Genomic DNA, 14865 nt, shown 5'->3' with positions numbered 1-14865 from the left:
TACTATGAATTAAAGATACTTGAAGAGCACAGGAAATATAGTCAATAATACTGTAATAACTTTGTATGGTGATAGATAACGACCCTCATCATAGCAAGCATTTCATAGTGTACATAATTGTCAAACCATTATGTTACTTACCTGAAACTAATAAAATACAGTATATCAACTGTAAGTACTTCAATAAAAAATAAAAGTTTAAAAATAAATAAAAATAAAGGTACTTGAGAAATAGCTGGTGCAAGGACACTCTAACACTCCCTTGTGTCCCCCACCCCCAAAAGCAGTAGATAAATCTCCAGCATGAGAGGTACCTCTCCCTGTGTCAGGAGGGGAGAATTTACGCTTATCACCAGAGATAGGGAAATTAGAGCCAAGAAGGCTGTATAAACAAATCTTGTTACTTCTTTACCAACTTATTGCCCCAAGCCCAAATCCCTTTGTTGTCAATTCTTCATCAATTTATTGTTTCTTCATCTAAAAGGTATAGAAGAGTCCTGCTTTGGTCACTTCTTTGAGTTTAATGTTTGTATGAAGCTCCAATATACACAAAATTGTTTTTCTCCTGTTAATCTGTTCTATGTCAATTTAATTATTAGACCAGCCAAAGAACCTAGAAGGACGGAAATGTTTCCTACCCTACACTACCTTTACTTCTTTTGGGGGATCTGTGATTTTCTTACTCAGTGATTCCTTTCAAAAAATATTCTATACAATGTTTAAAGCTGTAGTTATTTCAGTTGGGAGAGTTCTGAGAGGTCTGTTTATACTGGAAATGGCACTCAGCATATTACGGTATTTTCTATATACGAGTTAAGCGATTTGGGGCTAGTTAATTCACCTTTCTGCTTTAGTACACCTTTTTGCTAGTTAATTCACCTTTTTGCTTTAGCTACAAAAAAGGATCCCAATACCAACTTCACAGGGTTGTTAAAACTAGTACCCTAGCAAGCGTTTGGTAATTCTATCTTCTGATAATTCCTCTTTTCTGATCCTGTGTACACTGGTTTTTGTTTTTGTTTTTGTTTGTTTTTAAGATTTTATTTATTTATTTGACAGGCAGAGATCTCAAGTAGGTGGAGAGGCAGGCAGAGAGAGAGGAGGAAGCAGGCTCCCCGCTGAGCAGAGAGCCAGACGTGGGGCTCAATCCCAGGACTCTGGGATCATGATCTGAGCTGAAGGCAGAAGCTTTAACCCACTAAGCCACCCAGGTGCCCCGGGTTACACTGTTTTACTGCCTCTTTTTACCACTGATATTGACCATTTCTGATAGAGAACTTAAACATCTTTTTTAGTGATCAGCTCTGATTGGTGACTGAAAGCGAACAGTTTGCCTGATTTGGCTAACTATGTTTTCTGTGAATAGTTTTCAGTTTCTTAGTTGACAAGAAGTATTTACCTCCATATGTATTTAGAATAAAGTAAAAATTATGCTGGAATAAACTTTAAAAAATTATTTTTAAAGTCAGAGAAGTGAAAAAAAATTTTTTAAGGATTTTATTTATTTGACAAAGAGAGAGAGGGAGAGACCACAGGAGCAGGGGGAACTGCCGACAAAAGGAACAGCAGGCAGAGGGAGAAGCAGGCTCCCCGCTGAGCAAGGAGTCAGATGCAGGACTCAATTCCAGAATCTTGGGATCATGACTTGGGCTGAAGGCAGACGATAAGTGACTAAACCACCCAAGGTGTCCCAGAAGTGAAATTTTTAAAATTCATTTTTGACTTGTTTCATACCAAGATGAAACTTTCTCTGAAGATTAAAGATCAATTGTTAATTACTTTTTGCAGGCTTTCTGACACTCCACTTAGAAAGGGTTAGTTTGTTGTTCCTTCTGTAATGCTCCCATTGTACCTTGTTTATACCTCTGCTGTATCACTTACCACATGAACTGTAATTATTTATTTACACTTTCTCTCTCCATTAGAGTTTGATCTCCTTGCAATACAGATCCTGGCTTGTCATCTTAGTATCTCCAGGGCCGGGCACATATAAAAGGCAAATTGCAAATATATGCTAACTCTGATCTAATTAGTTTTTCATTACTTTCCTACATTAACTCCTTAAACATTTGCAATGTGCTTTCTCTCGTGTATCCTTTTTGCTGTTCCTTTGAAAAGTAATTCTATCAAATCTGAAAAGTTTTATTCTCCATCTGTGCACTCATGAACATAAGCAAATTGCAAACTATGATGGGGAAACTGACAAATCCACCAGTAAAGTGAGATTTTTAATATTCTCTCCAGCTACTGATGGGTCAAGAAAATAAAGTCAGTAAGGGCACAGAAAAATGTGGCAAGAACATTTTATGTTTGTCTACCAGACAACTCACAAACATTGTACCTAAAAATTGAAAAAGATGTATTATTTTCAAGCACACAGAACATTCATGAAAACTGATCATTTGTTAGGCCACAATCTATGCCCACGAGGCAATTAAATCAGAAAACAATAAAATAACTAGAAAGCCTACATGATTAGAAATTTTTTTTAACGTCTTTTTTTTTAAGATTTTATTTATTTATTTGACAGACAGAGATCATAAGCAGGCAGAGAGGCAGGCAGAGATAGAGGAAGGGAAGCAGGCTCCCCGCTGAGCAGAGAGCCCTATGTGAGGCTCAATCCCAGGACCCTGGGATCAAGACCTGAACCAAAGGCAGAGGCTTAACCCACTGAGCCACCCAGGCACCGTAGAAATTTTTATTATTTCTAAACAACTTTTTAGTCAAAGGAAAATCAGGGCGCCTGGGTGACTCAGTCTGTTAAGCAACTGCCTTCGGCTCAAGTCATGATCCCGGAGTGCCGGAATCAAGTCCCGCATTGGGCTCCCAGCTCTACAGGGAGTCTGCTTCTCCCTCTGATCTTCTCCTCTCTCATGCTCTCTGTCTCCCTCTGAAATAAATAAATAAAATCTTTAAAAAAATAAAATAAAAATCAGAAATTGCTTAGGGCTGAACCATAACAATAGTACACATCAAAACCTGTGAGATTCAACTAAAGCAATATTTACCAAAAAATGTGTAATTTGCAATGCAGACACTAAAGAAGCTAAAAATTGGTAAGCTTGGCATCACAGTTACAGAGTTAGAAAAAGAACAAGAAGGGGCACCTGAGCAGTTAAGCTTCGGACTCTTGATTTTGGCTCAGGTCATGATCTCAGTGTTAGGGGATCAAGCCCTGCTCCAAGCTCCTTGCTCAGTGGGGAGTCTGCTTGAGATTTTCTCCCTCCCCCTCCCTCTGCCCCTCCCTGCCACTTGTGTGGTGCACTCGAGACACTCACGCACCTCACGCACGCTCTCTCTCTAAAATAAATAAATAAATCTTTTAAAAAAAGAAACTCAAAGAAAATAATAATAAAAGCTGATATAAATAAAATAGAAAATAAGTACCAATCCAAAGAGCTGATTCTTTAAAAAGAATAAAAAGCAAATAAACTTCTAGCAAGGCTGACTTAGAAAACAAAGAAAAAAGAGACAAATGATATCAGAAATGAAAAAGAGGAAATAAATCCAAATGCTGAACAGACTAGACAGATAATAAAAAGACATTATGAACCAAGAAAATTTGTAAAGCTACATTAATATGGACACTGGGGAAGGTATGTGCTATGGTGAGTGCTGTTAAGTGCGTAAACCTGGAGATTCACTGTACCCCTAGGGCTAATAATACGTTATATGTTTATTTTTAAAAATTTCTTAATTATAAAAATAAAATAGAGAAGCATCCCCCTCAAAAAAAAGTTACATTAAATAAATTCCTAGAAAAATACAACTTAAAAGTTTCAATCAAAACCAAATTCTTCTCTAAACTCTTCAAAAAATTTAATTCAATGCTGATCAAAATCCCAACAGGATTTTTTGTGAAACTTGACAAACTTACTCTAAAATTTATACTGAAAAGCAAAGTCCAAAAAAAAAAAAAAAAACCCAAAACAAAACAAAACACTGAACATACTCTTGAAGAAGAGTAACTATCCAAGGGGATTTACCATATATTGTCTTACTATAAAGCTATTATAATTAAGACAATGTAGTATCAACACAGGGTGCATAAATGAACCAATGAAACCTAACAGAGGGGCTCATGGGTGGCATCTTTGGCTCAGGTCAAGATCCCAGGGTCCCAGAATTAAGCCCGGCATCCCATCTGGCTCCCTGCTCTGGGAGGAGCCTGCTTCTCCCTCTCCCTTTGTTCTCCCTCTCCCTGTGCCTCCCCCTTCCTTGTTTCTGCTTGCTTTTTCTGTCAAATAAATCAATAAATAAATCCATCTTTAAAAGAAAGAAACCTAATAGAGAGCACAGATAGATTCATACATTTACACTGAATCTTGATTTATGCAGAGGTAGCGCTGCTGATAAAGAATAAATTTTTCAATAAACTGTTGACATAAATGAATATTCACTGAATTTAAAAAAATGAGACTGGATCTCTCTAACATATCACACATATAAATTAATTCTAGGTGGGTGAAAACATTTGAAAGACAAAACTTTAAAAAGACAATACAGAAGTTTATTTGGGGATTTCCAATAGGGAAGGGTTTTATAAACAAGATACAAAGAGTCTTACCATTAGAGGAAAAGATTGGCAAATCTGACAGCATTAAAATTAAGAACTTCAGTTATCAAAAGACATCATAAAAACTGAAATATTGGCAACTCAAATAATCAATAAAGGGTTAATGTCCAGAATACATAAAGAAATCATGACTTTTTTTTTTTTTTAAAGATTTTATTTATTTATTTGACAGAGAGAAATCACAAGTAGATGGAGAGGCAGGCAGAGAGAGAGAGGGAAGCAGGCTCCCTACTGAGCAGAGAGCCCGATGCGGGACTCGATCCCAGGACCCTGAGATCATGACCTGAGCCGAAGGCAGCGGCTTAACCCACTGAGCCACCCAGGCGCCCCAATGACTTTTTTTTTTTAAAGATTTTGTTTATGTATTTGACAGAGAGAGTCAGTGAGAGAGGGAACACAGCAGGGGGAGTGGGAAAGGGAGCAGCAGGCTTCCCGCCAAGCAGGGAGCCCATGTAGGGCTTGATCCCAGGATTCTGGGATCCTGACCTGAGCCAAAGTCAGATGCTTAACTGACTGAGCCACACAGGTACCCCAACAACTCATGATTTATTGAAGAAAAAAATGAAATGAAATGAAAAAGTGAACCACCCAACTTTTAAAAGAGCGTAAGATATAAACAGGTAATCCCTGAATAAGAAATACAGTCCATAAACATAAAAAATACTCAGTCTTGGGGCGCCTGGGTGGCTCAGTGGGTTAAAGCCTCTGCCTTCAGCTCAGATCATGATCCCAGGGTCCTGGGATCGAGCCCCGCATCGGGCTTTCTGCTCAGCAGGGAGTCTGCTTCCCTCTCTCTCTCTCTCTCTGCCTGCCTCTCTGCCTACTTGTAATCTCCATCTATCAAATAAATAAATAAAATCTTTAAAAAAAAATACTCAGTCTTATTCAGAATTAGTTAACTACAAATCAAAATCACAAAGAAACACCACTTCATACCCACCAGACTAACTAAAATTAAAGTCAGTAACTAGGAATCATGGGTGTGATGGCATTCTTATTCACTGCTAGCCAAAGTATAAACAGTATAACCAATGTGAAAAACAATTCAGCTTGCCAGACTGTCTAAGTTTCCTCTGCCACTTATATGGGCTGAATTGTGTTCCCCCTGAAAAATGTTGAAATCCTAACCTTCAGTACCTCAGAAGGTGACTTTATTTGGAAATAAGGTCTTCACAGAAGTAATTATGTTGGGGGCCCTTACAAAAAGGGGAAATCGGGACACAAAGACAGGCTCTGAAGGAAAACTAGATGAAGAGACACAGAGAAAGTGCCGTGGGAAGGTGAAGGCAAAGACAGGGGTGATGTATCTACAATCCAAAAATGCCTAAGACTGCTAGCAAACCACCAGAAGCTGGGAGACAGGCATGGAACAGCTTCTCCCTCAAAGCCCTCGCCAAGGAACCAACCGTGCCTGGTGACACCTGATCCTGGACTTCTAGGCTCTAGTTCAGAGACAATGGATCTCTGTGGCATAAGCCACCAGTCTGTGGTACTCTGTTACTGCCACATGTAAACTGTTACAGCAGTTGATCCTGGACTTCTAGGCTCTAGTCCAGAGACAATGGATCTCTGTGGCATAAGCCACCAGTCTGTGGTACTTTGTTACTGTTATAGCAGTTAATGCAAATGCACACATTCCTTTAACAGATAATGAGAAACTCAGTGGTATAAAACAACACAAATTTATTATCTTACAATCCTATGGGTCAGGCTGGTTTGACTGAGCTAAATGCAAGGTACTGGCAAGGCTTCATTATTTTCTGGGAGCTCTAGAGAAAAATCCCTTTCCCTGTCTTTTCCAGCTTTGAAACAGTGCCTGCTTTCCTTGGCTCCCGGCCACCTTCTCCCATTTCAAAGCCAGAGGTGGATTGAGTCTCTTTCACACTGTATTATTTTAACCGTAATGCCAACTGTCACATCTCTTTCTGTGATCTCTTCTGTCTCCCTCTTCCACTTTTTAAGGACCCTTGCAATTACACTGGATCCACCCAGATAATCCTGGTTGATCTCCCCATTTCAAGGCCCTTAACTTAATCTCATCTGCAAAGTCCCCTCTGCCATGTAAAGCAACAAATTCATAAATTCCAGGGATTAGAACAAGGACATCTTTGTAGTGCCATTATTCTGCCTAGTAAAGTTGAACACAAACATACCTTACAACTCAGCAATTCTACTTCTAGATATACACATGCACCAGGATACATTTACAAGAATTTTCACAGGAGCATTATACATCACAGCAAAAAAACTGAAAACCACCGAAGGGTCCATGAACAGTGGAATGGATAAATAAATTTTACTGTGGCCATAAAATGAAACACTATATAGCACTGAAAATTAACTACAACTATAATCAACATGGATCAATCACAGAAAACATCAGGAAAAAAAAAGCTTTTGGAAGAATTCATACAGCATGATTCTATTTACTTAAAGTTCAGACGTAGGCAACACTAACACCACATTATTTACTTAGGAAACATTCATGAGGATGAATTATATATATAATTATATTTATAATTATAAAGCTAAGCAAAGGAATTAATAGGAAAAAAAAATCAGGACAGATGTGTTGCTTCTAGCACAGGGATGAGATGCAAAATACGTTACAAAGTGCAAAGAAAATGAGTGGTGTTATTAAAAAAAAAGAAAGAAAGAAAGAGAGAGAGAAAGAAAGGGGCGCCTGGGTGGCTCAGTGCGTTAAAGCCTCTGCTTTCCCCGGGGCCTGGGATCGAGCCCCACATCCCAGCCCCACATCCGGCTCTCTGCTCAGCAGGGAGCCTGCTTCCTCCTCTCTCTCTGCCTGCCTCTCTGCCTGCTTGTGATCTCTGTCTGCCAAATAAATAAATAAAAATATTTTTTTAAAAAAATGAGTGGTGAGTACATGACTTTAGTTTTATTATCTTCTTTAAACTGTATAAAAATATACATATGTATAGTCTTTCATGTATGGCATTTCTCATTTACAAATTTAAACATTAACTAAATAAATGTAAAATATAATGAATTCAAGTTGTATGAGATCTAAGGAAGAAGTTGTCAAACAATGTACTCTCATTGATAAAGGAGGGATAAAGATCTTTAAAAAGATACCTGCTAGGTAGCAATAGTGCAGGGAAAGTTCAAGGTTGTAAAAGAAAAGCAGGAAATACATTCCTCCGCCCCAACTTCTAGGAAAGAGCTTCTAACAATCACTTAAAAGGGGATTAACTTGTATATGATAAGGTGAACAATGTCATAAACTGTCAGAATTGACTCAGAACTCAGCTCTTCTCGAGTTTTGCTTGGCTAACACAGTTGTCCAGTTTGTTTTGTCCAGATTGAATGCCCTTAAGCAAAGTAGGCAATCGTCATCAATTCACTTCCATTCTTCCTGCCCTCCCCTCCTTCCCCTACATGTTAACAGAAATGTGTTATGGAACTGGCCTCTAAAGATACTGGAGTTTCAGTTGCGTCCCGACGAGACACCCTGAAACAACCACATCAGGTACCAAGGAGGTCTTCAAGGTCATTATGAACCAGGTGATCAAGAGTCTCTCCTATCTTCCCTCCTTTCTCTCTCCCGTCACTCTTCATCCCCCTACCTCTTTTTACCAAGGATATCATTTATCACATAATTGGAGATAACTGGCAAAACTGAAGACGGCCTTGGAAAACTACGACTGCAGGTGCATATATGCTTTTTACGGAAAATACAGGAGACTAGGAGCCAAGACCTGAGCTCTAATTCCCGTATCCCAATATTTCACAGCATAACCTAGACATGGTATTATCTTTCTGGAGTTGAATTACTTTCCTTTATATAAAATGACATTTCTTTAAAAAAAATAAAATAAAATAAAATAAAATGACATTTCAACTAGATAAATTGTAAATCTCTTCCATAGCTATATAAATATATTTATGTTGAAATAAACTGGGAAATTTTCAGTGCTGTGAAGTGTGTAAACCTGGCGATTCACAGACCTGTACCTCTGGGGATAAAAATATATTATATGTTTATAAAAAACGAAAAATTTAAAAAAAAAAAAACAAAAAAACTTGGAAATTTTCAGCAAGTGTAGCCTGCTCTTGCTTTGGATGGGGTATGGGAAAGTGGGAGAACGTGCTAGGGAAATAGGCTGACATGGTAACTGAATGGGAAAAAGGAAAGAGACTAAAATGGGCCTCCCTCTGAAGAGGATATAAAGTCTGAGGGCAATGAAAAGAAAACTTTATATGGTTTTATTCCCGGTTGACTCTATTTACCTTTCACTTGGTATGGGAAAATATAAACTACGGAGATGTTATCATTTTATTCGATATAATGAAAATATTCTTTCCCACATCATCACTACCTCACGTGATTTGTTACCTTTTTTTTTTTCCCACCTTTTATTTTTTAAATATGGCCAATTTTGCTATAACAGAGCTTTGCCCTCAGCTTACACATTGATTTGGGTAAAGATTCTTAATCTTAAATAAGATTTTCTTAAAGGAGATTTCTCCTTTCTTTTTTTTTTTTTTTTTTAAATTTTTTTTTTTTTTAAGATTTTATTTTATTTATTTGAGAGAGAGAGACAGTGAGAGAGAGCATGAGCGAGGAGAAGGTCAGAGGGAGAAGCAGACTCCCCATGGAGCTGGGAGCCTGATGTGGGACTCGATCCCGGGGGACTCCAGGATCACGCCCTGAGCCGGAGGCAGTCGTTTAACCAACTGCGCCACCCAGGCGTCCCAGATTTCTCCTTTCTTAAAGGAGATTTCAGAGGCACCTGGGTGGCTCAGTGGGTTGAGTCCCTGCCTTCAGCTCAGGTCACAGTCTCTGAGTCCTGGGATCAGGCCGCACTGGGCTCTCTGCTCACCGGAGAGCCAGCTGTGCCCCTGCCCCCCAGCCTGCTTGTGATCTCTCTCTATATATATGTCAAATAAATAAATAAAATCTTAAAAATAAAAAAAGGAGATTTCAACTAGTGTAAATGGTAAAAGAAGAAAAAAATCTACACATCAATAACAATGAGCAGTCCTCAAACAGCCAGAACCAAAGATGGATGTGAGGAAGGGGTGTTCCATAAATCCCAGATGGCTTTTTTAAAAACAAAACAAGAAAAAGGCTAAAAGCAGTTTATAAAGGACTTTGCAAGCAAGGGTCAAGAGCATGAACTTTATCCTGTGAACGAACAATGAAAAGCCTAAGAGATTTTTTAAGAGTGAGTGATTTCATTAAATCTGTGTTTTTGAAAAATAACATGGATGGCAGAGTACAGACAATATTTACAAAATAGAGCATAAAATAATTACATACGTTGATACTTTTATACAAAAACACGAACATGAAATGAGAATAAAACACTCACTCATTAAAACCATAAAATAAATATCATAAACAGTAAAGTATTATTAAAGAAATTCACAGTGGGGTTTGCCTTGCAAATTCCTTAAGGGGGTAAATAATCACTTAAACTTTAAAATCTTTTTTAAAAGCCTTCATACTACATGTGTGTATCTTTTTTCAAATAAAATTAACACTTTAAATGATATTTATGGGCTTTAAGGCCACAGAATTTTTAAATATTTACTCAACCTTTTAGGAAGCACTTAGCATTTTAGGTATAGAAAAATTTCTCAACACACTAACTTACCTTTCAAAACCTCATACTTACCAAGTCTATCACACACCAAAGAATCTGACTGAAAAACTGAAAACTGCACTGTAGAATACACAAGTAAAATGGCATAGACATTTACTTTGTTAAATTCTGGTCAATGCTTCTATGCAGACAACTGATTTTTTTCTTTTCTTTTAGCTTCCTATTAGTTTCAGCTCACTGCTGGCATATGTACTACAAATTTAGTGCTTCTTTCCATGAACCCACGAGCAATAACTAGATTTAAACTTTAAATCTCTAAATGCTCTGCGAATAACAAAAACCCTTCTCTAAGAACTGAGACAGACACAGCATTTACATCAAATGCTACCAATGTATTTATGAAAAATAAAGTATCTTACAAACATGTCGATTTTTCAACATCATACCTAACATCCCAAAACTCAAACATGACTTTAAATCTGCTCTGACACAATTAAAAATATTTTTATTAATACCAGTTTTCAATTGTTTTTCAAAGATATTCATAAAAACATTTAAGTTCTTAAGGAAATGAAAGTATCATCATTTTGTTATCAATCCATAAATGAATCCATATGCACTTTTTAGAAGTTCTCTATTCTTTTCCACTTAAAAAATATGGCTTAGCAGTATCCTCAACTTCAAGAACTACTATTTGTGAAGTTTTAGTTACATTGTTGTTTATTACTTACTAGAAGAATGGATTCTAGAATTTAAAGTTATTACAGAATTAATGTACTGGGATCCCATAACTTGACAGGATCCTGAGACTCAGAAAAATTCACTCACTGACTCTTCCAAAATTACACAGAAGAGCCCAGACTTTACCCTTGACCCCTCTGCCAGTGAATTTAGGACATTTCCCCCTGTTCAAGTTCTACCCAAAATCTTTTTTGTCTTCCTTCACTTTCTGAAACAAAAAGGTAGCTTCACAATTGTCATATAAAAGTTCAGCACTTTGAAAATCAGAAAATCTCTTATCTTTTACTTCCATAAAAGTACTTATTTCCCCATAATTTCTTTAGCATAAACAACATGCAAACAAAACCAAAGACCCACTGTCAAACTTCAGGAATTTAGCATTAGTAAAAATATGATTATTACAACTTTTGCTAATAAAATAAAATAAGTTGTTTTGCTAAGTTAAAAATATCTAGTAATTTCTAGTAATGCCGAAATAGTATTATTTTATGATGCTACATATTAAATAACCACATATAAACCCCTTGGACTAATATCATATATTTAAGCCCCCAAAAATGTTCCTATTCATTGTGAAATGTAAGTTTCTTGAAATAAGAAAATATAACCTTTTTAAAAGTGAAATTGTATTTTTCTCTAATACAAACAGTAAGTGAAGCAACTTGGCAGTAACAACACTGTACCTAGCTGAGGGTTGAAAAGGGTTGCTGTTATGGAAAGGGCATCAGACTAGGATTAAGAAGACCAAGAATTTTCGAATTACAAAACAACAGCCATAATCCACTATGCCAACAGATTACAATTAAAATACATTAAAATGTAATACTGTTAAGTACAGGAAACTTGTCTTCAAATGTGATGACATTGCTAAAAGACCTTTCCGTTGTTAAAAAATACAACCTATTAAAAAAAAAAAATACAACCTATTCACATAGAGTCAAACCAAATGTCATTCCAATCTATGAAAAGGGCTGGTATTACTCTGCTCTGCAGTAAATCTTCTCACAAGTTTTTCTCCTGACACACATTTTCTAAGCATTGTCTAGTATCACTAGCTGTAAACTAAGAAAACAAAAGGCATAACATATTTTGAACAATTCTTAATAGCATTTGGCCAAATTACAGACCACAAAAGTGGTCTCTGAGAAAACTTTTTAAGAAGCAAAGTGTGGTCTCATTGGAACACTACACATCAGTATTAAACATAAAATCAGTGTAGTAGCTTGAAAATTACTAAGAAAAGAGAGCATCAGATGTAGCAAGAACAAGAAACGTTTGTTTCAAATACACTGGGTTCCAGTGTAAAACATATCACCAAACAAAAAGTCTGAAAACCAATGGTACAGACTCCTACTTTCCTACAAAAAGCCTCTACACACATCCTTTTAGTTGCTTAAAAAACAGCATTGAAAACTGAAAGATCTAGGTTCAAATCCCTGCTCTACCACTTACTGATGTGTGAGGCTGGGTATCTCTAAGCCTCAATTTACTCATTTCTAATTTGAGGTTGTCATCTACCATACAGGGTTTCTGTGAGCAACTGGGACAATATATGTAGTGTTTTGCACCTAGCATATGCTCAATGAATAACAACTGTATTTGCTGATTTCTTGGTGATGCAGAACAGTAAGTCTCTAAGCCACATAAAGAGAAATTCTTCCCTGAGGATGATTTCAATTCCTTTAAAAAACAAAAACCTGTAAACCTACAGGGGAAGAAAAGGAAAAGGAAAAGCTTTTGGCATCTTTACAGACATTACTAAGTTTAAAGGTTAAACTGTTACAACATTCTCCTAATTACGCAACAAATACCCACGACCATGAGTTAGTCTGTAAAAGATTACAATGGCCTATACTACTGAAATGGGAGAGGGGATGAATCCTTAAAAATTATTTCCAACAACCTTTTCATCTACTCTAAGCCTCCGTTCCAAAGCTCATCGCTGTTCATTGTATGATCTCTAATTCTTCCTCTCCATTATCAAGAATGAAACCGTTCTGATTAAAGTTTATACATAGGTACGTATTCAATCTAATGCCTGTATGTTATCACTGGGGAGACACCACCATTATAACAGCACAAATAGCATCAAAAAGACCTACATTAGTGTATGCCAAAGTGGCAGTCGTCGATCTATTAAACCGCAAATAACCCACTTCATTCCTGAGAACTCATCTATCGCATGAACAAAGTCCTTTAAAAGTGCAATATAATCAGTCTACTCTTTCATTTCTACTCCAAGATAAAAGGTACCTCTGCGTGTTTAAAAAGCCTCCTGTAATTTAGGAATTCTTTCCAGAACAAAACTCCCCCCCCCCCCAGCCTGGAAGTGAACCCGCTTTCAAGTTCGCTAATTCAAGTTGGGAATTGAAGCGATAAAACCGCACACCCTTACCAAGCCGTGCTTTCTGGTAACATACCTGTTCTCGGGAAATGCAAGGCAGCGAAGGTCTCCTGAACATTTTGCAACTGCCGGAGTAACCGGCCGAAGTTTCTCCGAACGACACGCAGCTGGACCTCCTGCGGGGTCTGATCACAGGCACTTTGTCCTCGGAGGCACTGGCCAAGCGAGGATGATGCGGGGCTTCCCTGATCTGAAAGAAGTGATCCAAGCCCAGGGCTAGCAGGCAGCCGGCGTCCCCGACCAGGCAGGAGAGCAGCGGCCTGAGGGCTGCGGGCAGCGACCCGAGGCCGGTGAAGGAGACCCACCAGACGAAGCCGGAGAAGAGCAGCACCAGGATGCCGGGCCGGAGCCTCGCCGGGTGCGCGAGCGTCAGCAAGCCCACGCAGCCCAGCACCGAGAACAACCTGCCCGCCACCGCCGGGGGCGTGTGCGGGGCCGCGCCTGGGGCCCCCGCGTCTCCGGGCCCCCAAGCCCAAGCCCACGCCTGCCACACCAAGAAGTCCCCCAGGTAACAGCAGACTGGCAGCGCCAACAGCCACCAGGAGCCGCCGCCGGTCCGGCCCGGCCCGGGGCCCCGCTTGCTCCGGGTCAGGAAGCAGGTGAGGAAGAAGAAGGCACAGGCGATGCTGAACAGGGGGCTGAGGCTGTGCGAGCACACGCTCAGCAGAGTCCGCAGCCGGGCGGCCCCGGCAGACCAGCTCCCGGGCCCCGAGCCGAGCAGCAGGGCGAGGACAAAGGCGGCCAGAGCGCCCAGCGAGAGGCGCGCCCGGGCGGAGGGGGAGCCGCGGCGCGGCTGCTGGGGGGAGGCCGGCGGCGGCAGCAGCAGGTCCACGTTGCAGAAGCGGCAGAGGTGGAAGAAGAAGCCGCGCGGAGGGTCCTGCCGCAGGGGGCTCACGCAGCTCTTCACGTAGCCGTTCCTCAGACTCTCGGGGGGCGAGCCGGCCCCCTCCGGCGGCGGCGGGCACCGCATGGCTTTGGCGTCTCGCTCGTCCCTCCTCATGGCCCGGACCCGGCTGGCCGCGGGGCTCCACACGCCCCGCTCGGACCGAGGCGGCTGCTCGCGCTCCCTCAGCCTCCGCCCGCGCGCTCGGGGCACCCCCCGGCTCGGCTGCGCGTCAGGGCTGCGCCCGCCGCCGCGGCCCGGGGTCCCCGCCGCGCGGGCGGCTGAGCGGCGGGGTCCGCGACATGCTGGCGGAGAAGAGGGGCGGAAGGGACTGCTCTCGGGACCGTCCGCGGCCGCCCCCTCCCTGTCTCTCGGACACCTCTCGGGACGGGAGACTCGGCGTCGCCTCCCAGCTCCCGCGGGCTGCAACAGTTACCTCCCGGCCCCAGGCTGGTCCGTTGGGCGCGCGAGCGGCGGCTGGCGGGCGGGCGCTCCTCCCCCCGTGCCTGCCCCGGCCGGGCGCGCGCCCCGCCCGCCGCTTGCTCGCTCGCTCGCTCGCGCGCGCCCGCGCCCCGTCCCGCCACAGCCGCTGTCCCGGACGCGAGCAGGGGACCCCGCCGGCGGAGCGCGTCGGGACCGGGGAGAGCGCGCTCAGGGCCGCCCGGACAGCGGCCGGGTCTGGCGGAGGCGGGCG

The 14865-nt window shown here is 41.0% G+C and overlaps 1 protein-coding gene across 1 annotated transcript in view; it reads right to left on the bottom strand.

Annotated features, from left to right (window-relative positions):
* Positions 1 to 14434, bottom strand: part of PDE3B (phosphodiesterase 3B) — a 184194-nt gene extending 169760 nt beyond the window's left edge. The window contains exon 1 of the mRNA XM_044258887.1: positions 13305 to 14434. Coding sequence (XP_044114822.1) covers positions 13305 to 14288 — 984 coding nt within the window. The 5' untranslated portion in view covers positions 14289 to 14434. The remainder of the gene's footprint in view (positions 1 to 13304) is intronic.
* Positions 14435 to 14865: the final 431 nt, after the last annotated feature.

This window comes from Neovison vison, chromosome 7, assembly GCF_020171115.1.
Source record: "Neovison vison isolate M4711 chromosome 7, ASM_NN_V1, whole genome shotgun sequence".
NCBI lineage: Eukaryota > Metazoa > Chordata > Mammalia > Carnivora > Mustelidae > Neogale > Neogale vison.
This window is presented reverse-complemented; position numbering and strand designations above follow the sequence as displayed.